This window comes from Salmo salar, chromosome 16 (assembly GCF_965601325.2).
Source record: "Salmo salar chromosome 16, fSalSal1, whole genome shotgun sequence".
Classification (NCBI taxonomy): domain Eukaryota; kingdom Metazoa; phylum Chordata; class Actinopteri; order Salmoniformes; family Salmonidae; genus Salmo; species Salmo salar.
Genome location: NC_138306.1, coordinates 43,005,658 through 43,023,639, shown reverse-complemented (window position 1 = coordinate 43,023,639; position 17,982 = coordinate 43,005,658). Strand labels below are relative to the sequence as shown.

The 17,982-nt window shown below is 40.3% G+C and overlaps 1 protein-coding gene across 1 annotated transcript; it reads left to right on the top strand.

Moving 5' to 3' along the window:
• The first annotated feature begins 2,569 nt into the window (after positions 1–2,569).
• Positions 2,570–16,638, top strand: LOC106573857 (uncharacterized). Its single transcript, XM_045697261.2, has 11 exons — positions 2,570–2,833; positions 7,486–7,681; positions 9,957–10,096; positions 10,321–10,409; positions 10,520–10,871; positions 13,111–13,194; positions 14,654–14,745; positions 14,837–14,895; positions 15,273–15,422; positions 15,905–15,948; positions 16,157–16,638. The coding sequence occupies exons 2-11, from the start codon at positions 7,486–7,488 to the stop codon at positions 16,253–16,255; spliced, it is 1,305 nt and encodes a 434-aa protein (XP_045553217.1). The 5' UTR covers positions 2,570–2,833; the 3' UTR covers positions 16,256–16,638.
• The last annotated feature ends 1,344 nt before the right edge of the window (positions 16,639–17,982 follow it).

The window sequence follows — 17,982 nt, the reverse complement described above, 5'->3', positions numbered from 1 at the left end:
GCCATGATTATTTTCATCAATGTGTCAAGAGATATAGTACTAAAAAAACTTGAGCGTCTCCCTTGATCCTAGGTCCTGGCAGAGTTGTGCAGACTCAGGACAACTGAGCTTTGTAGGAATACTCAGATTTAAAGAGGAGTCCGTAATTTGCTTTCTACTGATCATGATCTTTTCCTCAAAGAAGTTCATGAATTTATTACTGCTGAAGTGAAAGCCATCCTCTCTTGGGGAATGCTGCTTTTTAGTTAGCTTTGCGACAGTATCAAAAAGACATTTTGGATTGTTCTTATTTTCCTAAATTAAGTTGGAAAAATAGGATGATCGAGCAGCAGTGAGGGCTCTTCGATGCACGGTACTGTCTTTCCAAGCTAGTCGGAATGCTTCCCGTTTGGTGTAGCGCCATTTCTGTTCCAATTTTCTGGAAGCTTGCTTCAGAGCTCGGGTATTTTCTGTATACCAGGGAGCTAGTTTCTTATGATAAATTGTTTTTGTTTTTAGGGTTGCGACTGCATCTAGGGTATTGCGCAAGGTTAAATTGAGTTCCTCAGTTAGGTGGTTAACTGATTTTTGTACTCTGACATCCTTGGGTAGGTGGAGGGAGTCTGGAAGGGCATCTAGGAATCTTTGGATTGTCCAAGAATTTATAGCACGGCTTCTGATGATCCTTGGTTAGGGTCTGAGATTATTTGTTGTGATTGCAAACGTAATAAAATGGTGGTCCGATAGTCCAGGATTATGAGGAAAAACATTAAGATCCACAACATTTATTCCACGGGACAAAACTAGGTCCAGAGTATGACTGTGGCAGTGAGTAGGTCTAGAGACATGCTGGACAAAACCCACTGAGTCGATGATGGCTCCGAAAGCCTTTTGGAGTGGGTCTGTGAACTTTTCCATGTGAATATTAAAGTCACCAAAAATGTGAATATTATCTGCCATGACTACAAGGTCCGATAGGAATTCAGGGAACTCAGTGAGGAACGCTGTATATGGCCGAGGAGGCCTGTAAACAGTAGCTATAAAAAGTGATTGAGTAGGCTGCATAGATTTCATGACTAGAAGCTCAAAAGACAAAAATGTAGTTTTTTTATTTTGTAAATTGAAATATGCTATCGTAAATGTTAGCAACACCTCCGCCTTTGCAGGATGCGCAGGGGATATGGTCTCTAGTGTAACCAGGAGGTGAGGCCTCATCTAACACAGTAAATTAATCCGCTTAAGCCATGTTTCAGTCAGGCCAATCACATCAAGATTATGATCAGTGACTAGTTAATTGACTATAACTGCCCTGGAAGTGAGGGATCTAACATTAAGTAGCCCTATTTTGAGATGTGAGGTGTCACAATCGCTTTCAATAATGCCAGGAATGGAGGAGGTCTTTATTCCAGTGAGATTGCTAAGGCTAACACCGCCATGTATAGTTTTGCCCAAACTAGGTTGAGGCACAGACACGGTCTCAATGGGGATAGCTGAGCTGACTACACTGACTGTGCTAGTGGCAGACTCCACTAAGCTGGCAGGCTGGCTAACAGCCTGCTGCCTGGCCTGCACCCTATCTCATTGTGGAGCTAGAGGAGTTAGAGCCTTGTCTATGTTCGTAGATAAGATGAGAGCACCCCTCCAGCTAGGATGGAGTCCGTCACTCCTCAACAGGCCAGGCTTGGTCCTGTTTGTGGGTGAGTCCCAGAAAGAGGGCCAATTATCTTTTGGGAGGGGCAGAAAACTGTTTTTAACCAGCGATTGAGTTGTGAGACTCTGCTGTAGAGCTCATCACTCCCCCTAACTGGGAGGGGGCCAGAGACAACGTCCTTAACGTCGGTAGCCCTGTCCCCTGGTAAACAGTGTATTATCACTGGATGATTTGTTTTAAGTCTAATACTGCAGGTAATGGAGTCGCCAATGTCTAGGGTTTTCAATTTGTCAGAGCTAATGGTGGGAGGCTTCGGCGTCTCAGACCACGTAACGGGAGGAGTAGAGACCAGAGAAGGCTCGGCCTCTGACTCCGACTCGCTGCTTAATGGGGAGAACCGGTTGAAAGTTTCTGTCGGCTGAATGAGCGACACCGGTTGAGCATTCCTACAGCATTTCCTTCCAGAAGCCATGAGAAAATTGTCCGGCTGCGGGGACTGTGCGAGGGGATTTATACGAACGTTACTATCTGTACTTACTGGTGGCACAGACGCGGTTTCATCCTTTCCTACACTTAAATTACCCTTGCCTAACGATTGTGTCTGAAGCTGGGCTTGCAGCACAGCTATCCTCGCCATACTGCTTTCGTTCTGTATATTATGAGTACAGCGACTGCAATAAGAAGGCATCATGTTATTAATGTTACTACTTAGCTTTAGCTGGTGGAGGTCCTGACGAGCCACTGTTTGAATGTTAAATGACGAGACAGAGGCATTGATGCGAGTAACCAGTCTTGTTCAGTAGATTGCAATACATCCGGGTATTTCAAGCACACCTGTAAAAACACTGGAGTTGCGGTAATTAACATTTACCAACAGATGGCATCACTGTGCCATCTTACACCCATAACAGCCACGTCCAGATAAAGCGTCCAAGGTGAAAAAATGGAATGAAAAAAGTCGAGTGAGGGGGGAAAAAATTAAGATAAACGGCCATTAAAAAGTAAAACCCGTAAAATTGGCAGGTAGCAAAGAAAGGTTAGCAACAAACCGCACGTAAACAAGTCTACAAATTGTGACCGGAAATGACAGTGTATTGGAGTATACTGATTTCTAATCCCCACTGATACGTATCAAACAAGTGTACTGGCATTCAATTTTCAGTCCGCGCGTTGGCGACGTACTTCGCTTCTTCCTGAATCAAGGTAAGAAATTAAACCATTTTCTTTACGGGGATAATTCCGTTAGTACATTCTACATTCTGTTATCGGCCTTAGATATCTTTGGTTACATTTCGTAACATCAGTGGTGGAAAAAGTACCCAATTGCCATACTTGAGTAAAAGTAAAGTAAAATACCTTAATAGAATATGACTCAGTAAAAGTCAAATCCTACTTGAGTAAAAGTCTACAAGTATTTGGTTTTAAATATACTTAGGTATCAAGTAAAAGTAAAGCAATCGAGTAAAAGTTTAAATCATTTCAAATTCCTTATATTAAGCCAACCAGAAGGCACCATTTTATTTTTTTATTTTTATTTATTGATAGCCAGGCGAACGCTCTAACACTGACGTAATTTACTAGATCAGAGGCAGTAGGGATAACCAGGGATGTTATCTTGATAAGTGTGTGAATTAGACCATTTTTCTGTCCTGCTAAGCATTCAAAATATAAAGAGTACTTTTGGGTGTCAGGGAAAAAATATGAAGTAAAAAGTACATTACTTTTACTTCACTACATTCCTAAAGAAAATAAAGTTGTCAAAAATATAAATAGTAAAGTACAGATACCAAAAAAAACGAATTAAGTAGTACTTTAAAATATTTTTACTTAAGTACTTTGCATGATTGTGTAACATACTGTCACTGAATGTCTCCAAGTGCCACCCAGTCCTTGACTTGGGATGGAATAAGTGCAGGAGCTTTCATTTTTCCAAGTCAGTCCATTCACTGAAATCACAAATGACATTATGCTATAGTGACTTCTGATTATTCACTGTTAATTATTTGTCCATGACTATTATTATAGCCCAAATGAAATAGTAAACATTATTGACACTGGAAAGCTGCTGTGTTTGATCCCATATAGACTTACCACCTCCTGCTGTTGTGCCCTTGATCAAGGCACTTAGCCCCCCAAATAGAACTGCACTGTTAGTCGCATGTTGTCAACATATGGTCAACCCTCCATTTGGAGAGCTTCTGGGTGTGCAGGCTTCGGTTTTGATCCAGCCCTGAAACACCCAAGTCTGCTTATCAAGGTCCTGTTGAGCAGCTGATGTTTAGGCCACACTGTGGTTAGACAAGGGCTTGATCAAAAGTCTGCACACCCAGTAGCTATCCTGGAGGATAGTTGCCACCCTTACCAAATACCTTTGTCTTTATAAAATTATTCCCTCATTCTATAAATCAGGAATCAAATGTATAAGGTAGGCTTCTTCAAAGCAAAGTATCTAACTAGACATGATTATATATAAGGCTCAAATATCAACACAATCGCACACTCAATTCTTGCAAATATATACATAAAGTATTTCAGCAGATTTTGTGTGTTTTTGGTAGGAAAAGACACATTTTTGTGTGATTTCATTCATAGGAAAATAATTTGTTGTTGGGGGGGGGGGCGCGCAAACTTCAGAATAATCTTTTGAAAGTTATTAGAGCAATGTATTTTGGGCAATGGTGTTCTACACCGCCTTTTTTTTGTCCCACATTTATTTATATAAAAAAACAAACGTGTTAACAACCCAATATTGTTAATCAACTAGGTTCTCACCAAAATACTTATATTACTAATGCCAATGACGTTTTCTATGCTTGTTTTCTCTTAATACTGCGATACTGGTGCTATGTCGGATTTTATGAAGGTTGCCAGACTGGAGTAAAAATATGTATTTGTCCATATTTTTTTGTGTGGTATCAATTAAGGTATTGATTGGGGAATGGGGTAACATTTTTATGATGGGAAATTCATCAATAAATGTGGGGAAACAGAATTCCCCTGGTGTAACTGCATGTTATTTGCAACTATAATGAGTCTGGACTATGATCAATTAAGCCATATCAATGCAGTTAAACAGGTTAATGTAAAATAATGAATTATGTTGGCTTACACTTATGGCACTTCCAAGGTCGTTTCATGATGATTATTACAGTCGTGTCAGTCATTTTATATACTTATGCTATTGTAACAAGGAATATGCCAGTATTATAAGCCTACTGCGTCTGCCCAGAGGCCTACTAAGCTTTCATGGCAACGGCCATTTGCGCTCAGTTTGCAATGTATGAGCCCTGGTTAGAGTCCCTGTTGCAGCTTTCACTTTCTTCCTCTACATTGGTGACAGTGTTGGGATCACGTCCAGCTCACGTCTAGTTCTGTGATCTAGTGGTGGGAAGCATTCTGTTTTTCAACATTGTGTTGGGTGTAATTACATTGATATGTCTAGTGAACAATGGATAAGCAACAATGGGCGTGACAGATAGAATTATTCAGTGAACGTGTGATTAAGCCTTGCATCAAAGATGCATGAAGCTGAATGGAAAGTGTTATGCCCTGACCAGTTATTCAGAAGAAAATCCTCTGTAACTGTTGAATTTACCTACGTTAAGCAAACACATTCTACACATTTACAAAGAACCTGTTTAAAGTGTTATTACAACCATGGTGTTATTTTTTTACTGAAGCTTAAATATCAATAACCTGACAAAGATCCAAATCATATGGATAGACAAATAATGTAAGTGTGTTATGCAGCAAAACACAACTATGCTTTTTTTTAGGATGCAAACCATTAATATGAATCACTGTTGATACATCCTGTTCTGATCTAATGAGATGGATGTAGGATTTTCTATGGCCTAGAATCGATGCCTTTCCCAGTCATGAAGGACGAAGCTCTCTCCCTCTTGGTTCTCATTGGCAAAGACTGAACTCAAGTTAGGGGTTATATGTCAGACTCACCTATACCACTTTGCCCAATATGTTATATCCCAGAGGATGTAAATAAACCCCTTTTAAAGGTGATATAACTTGTATCATTGTTATAGGGCTGTGAAACCCATAGCCAAATGGCTTCCGACTGAGTATTTCTCACAGGAAATTGCTGCTTAAATTGAACATAGCTTAGAGTATTTAATTCATTTCATACTCTCCTATACCACTGTTCCCTTTATCTTAAACCCCATAGGATGTAAATAAACACCAATATTTTATACAAAATAATTAATACAAAAGTCAAGAGTTGGCTATAACATGAATACAAACAAGGTGTGTGTGTGTGTATCCCCATTCCCCAATCAAATACCTTTATCATACCAAAAAATCTAAAATAATGATATGTCTTTTACCCCCGGCGGGCAACCCTCATAAAATTCGAAATAGCTTCGTGTAAAATGCATTATGAAAGAAATGGTGCAATGTAAACGAAAAAGTGGAGCCTTGTATTAAATGCATTGAAGAAAATTGTGTAATGTAGGCTCCACAAAAACGCACAGAAACTGCTGAAATACTTTTTGTACATATTTCCATGAATTGAGTGTGAAATTGTGTTGCAACTATTCATGTTTCAGGGGAGCTCTATGCACAGCAAGTTGTTAGTCTGCCAGTCATTATTTTATACCTGCTGCTGAAATGTTGCACTCTCTCTTCTCGGGCAACGGCCCACTCCCAATGGCACACACGCAGCACCACAGACATGTACTGAAGGGCCTTTCCGATAATGCCTGATATGTCGTTTTTTTATTGATTGATCATATTCAATAGTGTGGTTTCATGAATTATATTAGATTTTTTTTTTTTTTTAATGAACTGGCGGACACCCAGAATAATAGTTTGTGTGGATGTGCTTACTAACGGCGAATAAACTATAAACTATCAAAATAAAGAAAGTCGCACACTCCATGTATAATCTCCCAGCAATTGAATGGGTATTTACCAATGTTTCGGCATCACTGTGCCTTCCTCAGGCACCATGAGGAATTATATTAACAACAGTTATTAAACTATTTTCCGTGATTTTCATGACCTTACAAACCCTAATTTGACAATTTGGAACAGCGGATCTTGCCATTCAGCCTGGAGCATTTTCAATCTGCGCAATTTCGAACAGCATACTGTCACCCACAGATTCACAGACTAGCAGCAAATACATTTGAACGAAGCGGAATCAGGAAATTAATGCCCACTCTCCATTACTATTCAATGAAGATCCCGCTTTCATTCCGCTTTGATCAACCCTTTCTGCCTCGGCGAGTGTATCTGTGCCAGCAATAGGCTATTTTTATAGACAAGCCAGGTCGTAATTCCCTAAAAATTAGAAGTGCCGGTAAACTCTGGCCTAAATCAAGGTCTGGTGCCGTCTGTCATCTGTGTAGCGCATAGGCTATTAACGTATGGAGTCTTTTCTAGACAGATGTTATTACCATAGATAGTGAGCATCTCTGACACCAGACTTTAATGAACATTTTCCTCAATAGTACTACTGCATATGATTTTACAACTGAAGTAAAAACCATTGTCTAATCTGATTGGCCTCCTCAAAGTTAGTCTCAGAAATCCCAGACCTAGGGCAGTATGCAGGAACATTGTTAATGTGGGAGACAACCCGTCTACAATTAAGACTACAATAAATGAAGACTACAATAAAGTAATCAAACACTGATTTAATACAAATTATCCTCAAATTTCTACAGTAGAGCTGATTGTTGTAGCCTAGCCTACCTTAGTCAACGTTTGGGGGTCAAATACACTCATGGTGGGTACTTTACTTTTATATAAAGATTACCACACTGCTTACAGTCTGACTGTGGAAGTTAAGATATTTTAAGAAACAATGCTTTGACACACACCCTGCTTTTCAGATGTGCTCCGCCCAAATGGCCCTCGCCATTTTGATTGGCATTGCCACCATTGAAACTGTGACTGGTTTTAGTGGTGGTGGTGTTGACATGTCCTGTGGCACAATGTTGCCCAAACATGGTTCTCCCACATCTGAGAGTGGTCCGTTTAGTGATCCCAAATATTTCTGTTCCAGTGCTGAAGGAGATGAGATTACAGGTAAAGATCAAAGCACCCTGAATGTGTGTTTGTGTGCATGTGCATGTGAATAAATGTGTGCAACTTGGAGTAAATGAATAAATACATTTAAGAATAGAGAAGGCAATATTCTGCATTTACACAGGAAGCCCAGTTCTGATATTTATTTCACTTATTGGTCTTTTGACTAATCAGATCAGCTCTGAAAAAGATCTGACTTGTAAAGATCTAAACTGATTGGTCAAAATACTAATTAGTGGAAAAAAGACCAGAATTGGGCTGCCTGTGTAAACACAGCCCTAACTGGGCCTTGTCAGACAAGCTTGATGAACCATGGGTTACATAATGTATTATATATGTGAAGCCTAATAGTGGATGGTACAGAACCCATTATACACTGAACAAAAATATAAACGCAACATGCAACAATTTCAAAGATTTGACTGAGTTACAGTTCATATAAGAAAATCAGTCAATTGAAATAAATAAATTAGGACCTAATCTATGGACTTCACATGATTGGGAATTACAGATATGCATCTGTTGGTCACAGATACCTTTAAAAAAAAGGTAGGGGCGTGGATCAGAAAACCAGTCAGTAACTGGCGTGACAACCATTTGGTTCATGCGGGATGACACATCCCACATCACATAGAGTTGATCAGGCTGTTGATTGTGGCCTGTGGAAGGTTGTCCCACTCCTCTTCAATGGCTGTGCGAAGTTTCTGGATATTGGTGGGAACTAGAAAGTGCTGTTGTACACGTTGATCCACAGCATCCCAAACAGCTCAATGGGTGACATGTCTGGTGAGTATGCAGGCAGAACTGGGGCATTTTCAACTTCCAGGAATTTTGTACAGATCCTTGTGACATGGAGCCGTGCATTATCATGCTGAAACATGAGGCGATGTCGCTGGATGAACGGCACGACAATGGGCCTCAGGATCTCGTCACGGTATCTCTGTGCATTAAATTTGCCATCGATAAAATGCAATTGTGTTCGTTGTCCGTACCTTATGCCTGCCCATACCACAATCCCACCGCCACCATGGGGCACTCGATTCAAAATGTTGACATCAGCAGTTGACCCTCGCCACAAGACGCCATACACGCTGTCTGCCATCTGCCCGGTACAGTTGAAACCGGGATTCTTCCATGAAGAGCACACTTCTCCAGCGTGCCAGTGGCCATTGAAGATGAGCATTTGCCCACTGAAGTCGGTTACGAGGCCGAACCGCAGTCAGGTCAATACCCTGATGAGGACGACGAGCATGCAGATGAGCTTCCCTGAGATGGTTTCTGACAGTTTGTGCAGAAATTATTTGGTTGTGCAAACCCACAGTTTCATCAGCTGTCCGGGTGGCTGGTCTCAGACGATCCCACAGGTGAAGAAGCCGGATGAGGAGGTCCTGGGCGGGCTTGGTTACACATGGTCTGTCGTTGTGAGGCCAGTTGGATGTAGTGCCAAATTCTCTAAAACGACGTTGGAGGCGGCTTGATTTGAGAAAATGAATTACTATTTTTAAAGGAACTGTTTGACTTTGTCTTAGCTAGCTAGGTCTTTTTATTTTGTCTAAATTTGCACTAAGAATGGCATAATCTAGTTACTATATAAAAAAAGACAGAGTCCTTGATGACAATAATAAGAATAAATTGTAAGAATACAAAACAAAAATAAATAGCCATCTCAGATGATCCAATTGGAAAGTGATCTGTTGCAACAAGTCTCTTGTTCACAAGACTCACAAAATTCAATACACATCCATAATTTACTCTTTTTCAGGTCCTTTGAGTAGAGCCATGTGACATTTACATCGTGAGATAAACATTATATTCTCTGGCAACAGCTCTGGTGGACATTCCTGCAGTCAGCATGCCAATTGCACACTCCCTCAAAACTTGAAACATCTGTGGCATTGTGTTGTGTGACAAAACTGCACATTTTAGAGTGTCCTTTTATTGTCCCCAGCACAAGGTGCATCTGTGTAATGATCATACTGTTTAATCAGCTTCTTGATATGCCACAACTGTCAGGTGGATGGATTATCTTGGCAAAGAACAAATGCTCACTAAAAGGGCTGTAAACAAATTTGTGCGCAAAATTTGAGAGAAATAAGCTTTAGGTGCATATGGAAAATGTCTGGGATCTTTTATTTCAGTTCATGAAACACGGGACCAAAACTTTACATGTTGAGTTTATATTTTTGTTCAGTATAGTTGGTACCTCCTACAATAGACCACTATTTTTGTGTTTGAAAAGTATGAACCTGTCTATGTTTCTAATAATGTGTTACAGTGTCACTCAAAGCTGATCATGCCACTAGGTTTAAAGGGTTTCTGTTGGAGGCTAGGGAATCACAGGATGGATTTGCTGTTGGCACCTTCACACTGCTCACTCCCGCTCATAGCCGCCTTCTTAAGTGCAATGACAATCCAGTGAGTCTGCTCTAATAGAAGTGTTTTCCCCCTCTTGTTGCTTAGTTACCCTCTTATTGCAGTTTATTTTACCCTCCTTATTCCTCATCTCACATGGTCAAGCATCAATCTCATGATCAGACAATGATACTGGTAAAAAGGTGTCATCAAGTTAAGGTGCTTTGAAATGAACTGTATGACACCTTTGATGTCAGTCTGACCATGACTGTAAAATGTGTGTGTAGGCAGCTGCTGTTACCCAACCCAACAACCAAGCCAAGACATCCATCAGCGCCAAGTGGAGAGCACCATACAAGGGCCTTTTTTATTTCAGGTCATTATTCATGCATTCATTTATTCATTAATGAATTTACTGTAATATGCTGTTGTCGCACTACAGTAAAAGGGACATTGTCTGAAAGCATGTTTCTTAATATTTTTCAGAGTCACATTTATTAAAGACATGATGAAGTTCTGGATACCAGAGGCCATTAACATCACCACCTGTCCTACTACTACTACTACCCCTATTACTACTACTACTACTCCTACTGTCACTACTCCTACTATCACTACTCCTACTATCGCTACTCCTACTATCACTACTCCTACTATCACTACTCCTACTATCACTACTCATACTATCACTACTCCTACTATCACTACTCCTACTATCACTACTCCTACTCCTGCTCTGCGCACATCTGCACCCTCTACGTGTATGCTTATTAGCACTCTTATTCGGCCTTCACTCTTGGTCATGAGTCTTCCAAAAGGCCAGACACTTTGGCATAAAGTAAGTTATAATATGGATTTTAATATTTTACTTCTAGTTCTTTCAGTGTCTTGTTTAGGGAAATCTCCATGACTTTGTACAGCTGGGGCCGTATCCACAAAGAGTCTCAGAGTAGGAAATTGGTCGTAAGTGTAGAGAATAGAGACATTTTACTCCTACTCTTATGGGTAAAAATAAAAGCTATACATAAAACCTCTTCTTTTGTCCCACCTAATCAACAGATATTTGTGAAACCTCATGAGCTGTCCTATAAATTAGGCAATGGAAAGCATAGGGCTTATGTTAATTTTGATTGTGTTAGGCTAAAATTATAATTATAAGACCTTTCAAGTGTTTTATCAAGGCTGACCCTAGGCATAAGCGGTCGCTTAGGGTCCCCGACCCATTTATTATTATTTTATTTTCTGGGGGTGGGGGGAGACTCAGTCAGGGTCCCAACTTACTGTTGAGAGTTAGAATAGTAGAATACACAAGGTGACATTTCAAAATATGGTCGTGCGTCAGCAGTTTTTCTCTTATGTCAGTCACAAGCTAAATTTCCATTAACGTGTCCAGGGATTCCCACCTATCTGTCTCATGAAGAATTGACAAATATTTGCCATATTCTAATAATTATCATGTGCCAGTGTATCGCCACGGTCCGTGCCATGGTGAAACTTGCACTCCTGTAGATCTGAAATAATTTCATGGTGAAACTTGCATCCAGCCAACCAGAAAAGCAAGGCAAGTTAAGGCAGTTTCCATTACACATGTTGCAATGTTTTTGTTGTTGCAACATTGCTTTTGTCATATAAACCTGGGTCAATGGAAACCTACCTACTGACAGTCACTCAATTAGCCCATGTCAACTAACATTTTTTAGATTGTTAAATTAGTCTAGCCAGCTATCTAAACTTGTAGTAATCATGGTCGAATTATCGACCAGACACGACTGGCACATGCCCAGGGGACCTGACCTCCGGGGGGCCCCCATTGATTTGGTTAGTCACACTTACTCAGACATCATATTAACATGGCACAATGTGTATAATTGTAGGAAATTCGCCTTAAAACTGCAAAAATGTCTCTCCAACCTAAGGCAACAGACAAGATTTGCAGGAAATGATTTATAAAATGTAAAAAATGTCTCTCCGCCCCATATGCAAAATGTGTAGAATTGTAGCAAACTGTTTTAAAACTGCTACATTTTCTCTCCGCCCCAATTGCAAAATGTGTAGAATTGTAGCAAACTAGCTTTGAAACATTTTCTCTGCGCCTCATGGCAAAATGTGTAGAATTGCATAAAGTTAACTGAAGAACTGCAACAACAACAAAATCTCCACCCAAAATCAGTAGAATTGCATGAAATTAGTTTTAAAAAAAAGCTACATCTTCTCTCTGCCCATGGCTAAATGTGTAGAATTTCAGCAAACTTGCTTTAAAACTGCAACATTGTCTCTGCACCCATGGTCAAATGTGTAAAATTGCAGAAAATGTACTTTAAAACCGTCATGAGCGTGGCCACTCAAATGTTTTGCCCACCAACAAAACTTTGCTTAGGGCCCCCAAAACGGCTAGGGCTGGCCCTTTGTTTTATGAAACACTATCGGCAAGTGACTTGACGCTTACTGTGCTAAAGCGATTCAGAGTTGTTGAACGGGATGGATGAGTGTGTTGATATAATAGTAATTTTATAACAATTTTAACATACCATCACACTGAATGATTCAGTGCAATATGTCGATCACATTATTCAGAATATCAGAAATGGTTTAGAAAAAGGTTATGCATACCAACAAAGTGATCGTGTTCATGCGTAAACTATAACAAATGCTAATGCAGGAACATTGCCTTGAAATTTCAATCACGCTGTAATGCTGAGCTTCGGCGATACGGAATGAACAGAGCTCTATATTTCCTTTGCGGTACCTCAGTATGTAATGATTACCATTATGAGTTGATTTTACTAGTGTCTTAACATCACCCTAAAACCTACTCTGAGCTGGGAGTTTTTTTTTGTTTGAACAGGTTCTGATAGGATTCATAGGACCTGTTCTGAGACGCTTTGTGGATACGAACCGGGATGTTTTGTTCTTTGGTCCTTCTGTACTTAGTCATGGTGTAGATGATTCTGGTTTAAAGCAGTACCTCTCCGACTGATCTTTTGTCTGGAAATGTTTAGTGTCTACAGTGCCATACTGTCTATTCTATTAGTATAATGCTGGGCAATGATTTGACAACAGTTGTTATTTTGTTGCAGTTGTTCAAGATTTTGTTGTGTCCTCTCTCAATGGTTGCAGCCATCATTGCCTTTATTCTTTTGCTGCTATGGGAGCCAATACAAGTGAGTATCAACTACTTTATTTAAGCAATAAGCTTCAAAGGGGTGTGGTTTATTGAGAAATATACAGTACCACGGCTATGGGCAGATTTTTAGGCACGATGTGTATATTTATATATGGCTGACAGCCAATCAGCATTCAGGGCTTGAACCACCCAGTTTATAATGTCATTTATACAACGGGTGGTTCTGATCCTGAATGCTGATCGGTTAAAACCGCATTCCAGCCGGTATCTATTCCACAAGTTACCACCGGCTAAATCTATGATGTTAAAATGCCTATTTACTCTGTTCCATCTCACTGTGCAATCCGCTGTCTAATCAACCCAGCCAGGCACTTTATAAACTTGATCTCCACTATAAAAAGCATCTAGACATTATCTCACATTTCTTTTAGACTAACATCTAGTTTTTAACAGCGGAGATTTGTATAAACCTTGCTGTCTATCTCTACGACATTTGCAACATTGTTTTAAAATTCTAATTCGATCTCCAGCTGTCCCATAGTAATGAACATGTAGGGATCAGGACTAGAGAGTGGCAGGCAGCGTTTCCCAGCCAGTCGAATTCATGAATCAGCTGGCATCATTTTTTTGAAAATATACAAAGAACTGTCAATTGATAAAAGGTCAAACGAAACGAAGTGCAGCTAGTTTGCAGTCTTTACAGCTTTAGTTTGAAGTGATTGTGTTAGCTGTGTTGTTGGCTAGCTCCTCTGAACAACAGTGTCCTGATGAGGGAGCACATTTTCTATGCCAGATGAAATCGCGCCTCATTAGCTCATTGTTATGGATGTATCCAAATAAATGTAACTAGAAAACAGCTTAAACAAATGCGGCTACTGTTGTTATTCTTTTTGACGTTTGATGTGACTGTAAGTTAGCCTTAGTTGGCTAGCTAGCAAGCAAGGGATAAGTACGTTGCCACCCAGTATGAAAATGGAACATTTAGAACGAACGACGGGGTTGCATCCAAAGATGCAGAACGACTGGGTCGTGCCTCTGGCAAACAAACCAATAGAACGAACGACCAGCCGGCTTGGGTAGCAACCCTAGACTTGTGTCGGGACTATCTTGTGGAAGGAAGAAATAGTATGAATAAATTATTCAAAATAAAGTTTTCAATTAAAATATGTCAGTCATTATATAAATATATTGGTAACCCGTTGTATAAAAGTTGTATAAAAATGCCCTCGAAGCCGGTGTTTGGAGGATGTATAGGCACGGTTTGCCGGCCCTCGACGAACACCCATGCCAATCATATCCAAACACCAGCTTCGAGAGCATTATCACTTAAATATAAACGGTTTGAATGCAGTTTCAGCCAATCAGCATCCAGGACCCAAACTAACCAGTTATTAGTGTATAGACTTTCTTCCTGCCAGAACACTGTACAGCTGTTCAGGTTTGGGGTAAACTCCATGTTGAGATGAAATGAGTGTGTGTGCGCTTTTGTCTTATAGATAACTCTTGTGGCTGTTGTGGGTGTGGCAATGATCCTGAGCTTGGGACAAACGATTGTTGTTTTTCTACCCTTTGGGCCCAGCCATGAACTGTGAGTTCCTCAGATCAAAGCCTGAAAATGTGTGTTGAAAGTACCTGAATTGAACCTTAGTAAAGATGTCATGTTATGTATATTTTTTCAGGAGGTCCATCTGTGATTTGGTTCTCAGAGTGCTTGCCTTCACAACGGAGGTTTTTACCAGTAAGGAACTTCACCTTTTGATTATAACTGAAGGAGAACAATATGTCATAGCTCATGTGATTCCATGGTGAAGCATAGATGACTCGTCAGATCTAACCTATATTTTACAAGAAATCTTTCTCTTCTCGTTTGTTGGAGCCCTGTAAGATTGCGAACAAAATCAACAATCTCTGAGTGTTAGATTAGTTCTGTAGAAGGCTTACTACAGTATACCTACCCTGTGTGTTGCGGTGTTGACAGTGCATAAGATCACATTTTCAGGTTTAGCCTACTCAACCTAGTTAGTAGTACAATGTAATGGTTAACAACATCGCTCTCACTCGAGCTACATGCGCTTTTCTCTCCTTCGGTGTTTCTCATCCCACTCTCTAACACAGTGGCGGCCATATTTTTGGGTCTGAAGGAAATTGAAAAGTGCTGCTCGATACACTGGCGCATGAAAGTGATGGGAGGGTATACAGCCTGGGTGGCCCTGTTCTACTTGATGTTCATATACCTCTGTTGCAACCAGAGTTACCAGAGGAAAAGTAAGATTTGTGAATATTAAGCAAATTACTGTTTTTTGTCATGAATCTTGTTCTGGAGGCAGCTCTGAATAGTGATAACCCTAATTCCTAACCCAAACCTTAAATTAGGACCAAAAACGTCCCCGCCCCCCCCCCCCCCACAATTTATTTTACAATATAGACAATTTTTACTTTTTATTTTTTTTAATCTAAGGTAAGATTGCTCAGTTCTGCCTCCAGGACAAGAATCATGACAATAAACGTCAACCTGTGAACATTACATTTACATTTTAGTCATTTAGCAGACGCTCTTATGCAGAGCGACTTACAGTAGTGAATGCATACATATATATTTTTTTTTTTTCTTTTTTTTGTTTGTACTGGCCCCCCGTGGGAATCAAACCCACAACCCTGGCATCTCATCTCACCGTTGAAGATATTGGCATTTCTTAAAAATGTAAATTGATTTGAATATGGTTTTGTGTCTTCTGTTCACCTCGCAGGGAATTCAGGAAATGATGACAAATGGATTGTGCCAAAGAGAACGGCAAGTAATCATATTATTAAGGTCACTGTGTTGCCTCCACTTTGAATCTAAAATCACAAAATACTTATCATAAGAATGTTTCTTTTATATATAATTGTGATTGGATGACCGAATACATATGGGGAGGGGGTGCTTTGAAATGCAATGTGTCAAAACACATTTTCATGTGACTTTTAAAAATTGTAGTATTTTGTTTTCTTCTTTTCAGACACTCTCTTTTGAAAAAATCCTCAAAGTTATCCTCGTTCTGGGCAATTTGGGTTTTACAGTGGCTCTTATCATTGGAATATATACTTATGAGACATGAGGGCGGTGTAAAGCAAGAGGTATTATGACAGTAGGTTTATACTGTAGATACGTGTTATCCACTTGGTAACATACTGTATGTCACACATGCACTTTAACCCTTGTTTATCATTGTTTCTTTTTGGTTTGGGTTACAATACACGTTTATACTGTATCATGAATACTTATAGATATTTTACTATAGCTAGATTTCCATCCATATGGCGACAGATTTTCATGCGAATATTCTAAAATCTACATAACAATATGCGCATTTTCCCACCAGAGTTGTTTTCATCAAATTGACTTGTTGCACATAAAAGGATGTGTGTGATTATGTAGTGCACATAAGAATGCCTTTTGCAGTTAAATTCCCATGTACCGAATAAAAAAATACAAGTTAAATGGGTTTCAATTGCATTTTCAACTCGACTAATGTTTTTCTCACCCAAAAATGTACGTTATATAGCAAGTGTGCACTCTGGTATTGTCAATGTGCTCTAGTTAACAGCGCACAGGGCGCAGATTTAGTGCACTGTTGGCTAGAGCACACATATAGCCTACATCAAGGGTACTATGAGGTCCGGAGCCTGCTGGTTTTCTGTTCTACCTGATAATTAATTGCACATGCCTACATAAGGGACGCTTGTGGCAGCTCCCTTCTGATTGATGAGGATTTTTATAAGGCAAATGGACGGTCTCTTACTAAACGTCTGTGGGTGCTATTTAAATAGGCCAACGGCCTCAGGTCCCCCCCCCCCCCCCCCCAGGCCTGGTCTTCCGGGAAGTCTATTTCAATTCAAATCAAAGTTTATTTGTCACGTGCGCCGAATACAACAGGTGTAGACCTTACAGTGAAATGCTTACTTACAGGCTATAACCAATAGTGCGAATAAATAAATAAATTGGTGTGTGTATGTAAGTAAAGAAAAAAAACAACAGTAAAAAGACATTTGAAAAATAAGAGTAGCAAGGCTATATACAGACACCGGTTAGTCAGGCTTATTGAGGTAGTATGTACATGTGGGTATGGTTAAGGTGACTATGCATATATGATGAACAGAGAGTAGCAGCAGCGTAAAAGAGGGGTTGGGGGGGGCACACAATGCAAATCGTCCGGGTAACCATTTGCATAGGTGGAAATCCCAGGGGGGACGGTGGGACACGACCCCCCCATCCTGGGAAAAATATGATTTGTCCCCCCCAATATATCACTGGAAACATAACTGTAATTTAAATAATATTAATAATACGCAATGAAAGCACTTGTGCTGATTATAGACACTTAATAGCACGTTTTTAAGTTTAAAAAGTTTGCGACCCCCCCCCCCCCTTTGCCTCACAATGGTTTGATCCACTGCCCCCCGGCCCTCAGCAGTGGCACGTGGTGCAGGTACTGCACATGTGTGGGAATCTGACAGTCTGTTGTTGGTGGCTGACCTCCAGTAAGTCCATTTTCAAATGTTCCGAGCTAGTCCTCCTGATGTTGTTTGAACCCACATGGACTACGACAGTGTCAGCTCCCGGCATCTGTTGTAGAACAGTCGGAAGCAGCCTTGTTATATTCTGTACTCATGCTCCTGGGTAGCACAGGGGTTTTGCCTTGGGGACTGAGATGTTTCTCACCATAGAGCTGCCTATGATGACAGCTGGTGATTTTGAATGGGCCGGTCTCTCAGGCAGCCTCACGGTCTGGTGAGGCTGGGAGCTCCGAGGATCTGAACCAGAGGTAGAAGCCACCGGAAAGGG

Excerpts from the sequence above, each read along its gene's own strand:
- LOC106573857 (XM_045697261.2), top strand. The coding sequence starts at position 7,486 with ATGTGCTCCGCCCAAATGGCCCTCGCCATTTTGATTGGCATTGCCACC. Across the intron at positions 10,097-10,320 it reads TTAAGTGCAATGACAATCCA|GCAGCTGCTGTTACCCAACC; the intron begins GTGAGTCTGCTC and ends ATGTGTGTGTAG. Across the intron at positions 10,410-10,519 it reads AAGGGCCTTTTTTATTTCAG|AGTCACATTTATTAAAGACA; the intron begins GTCATTATTCAT and ends AATATTTTTCAG.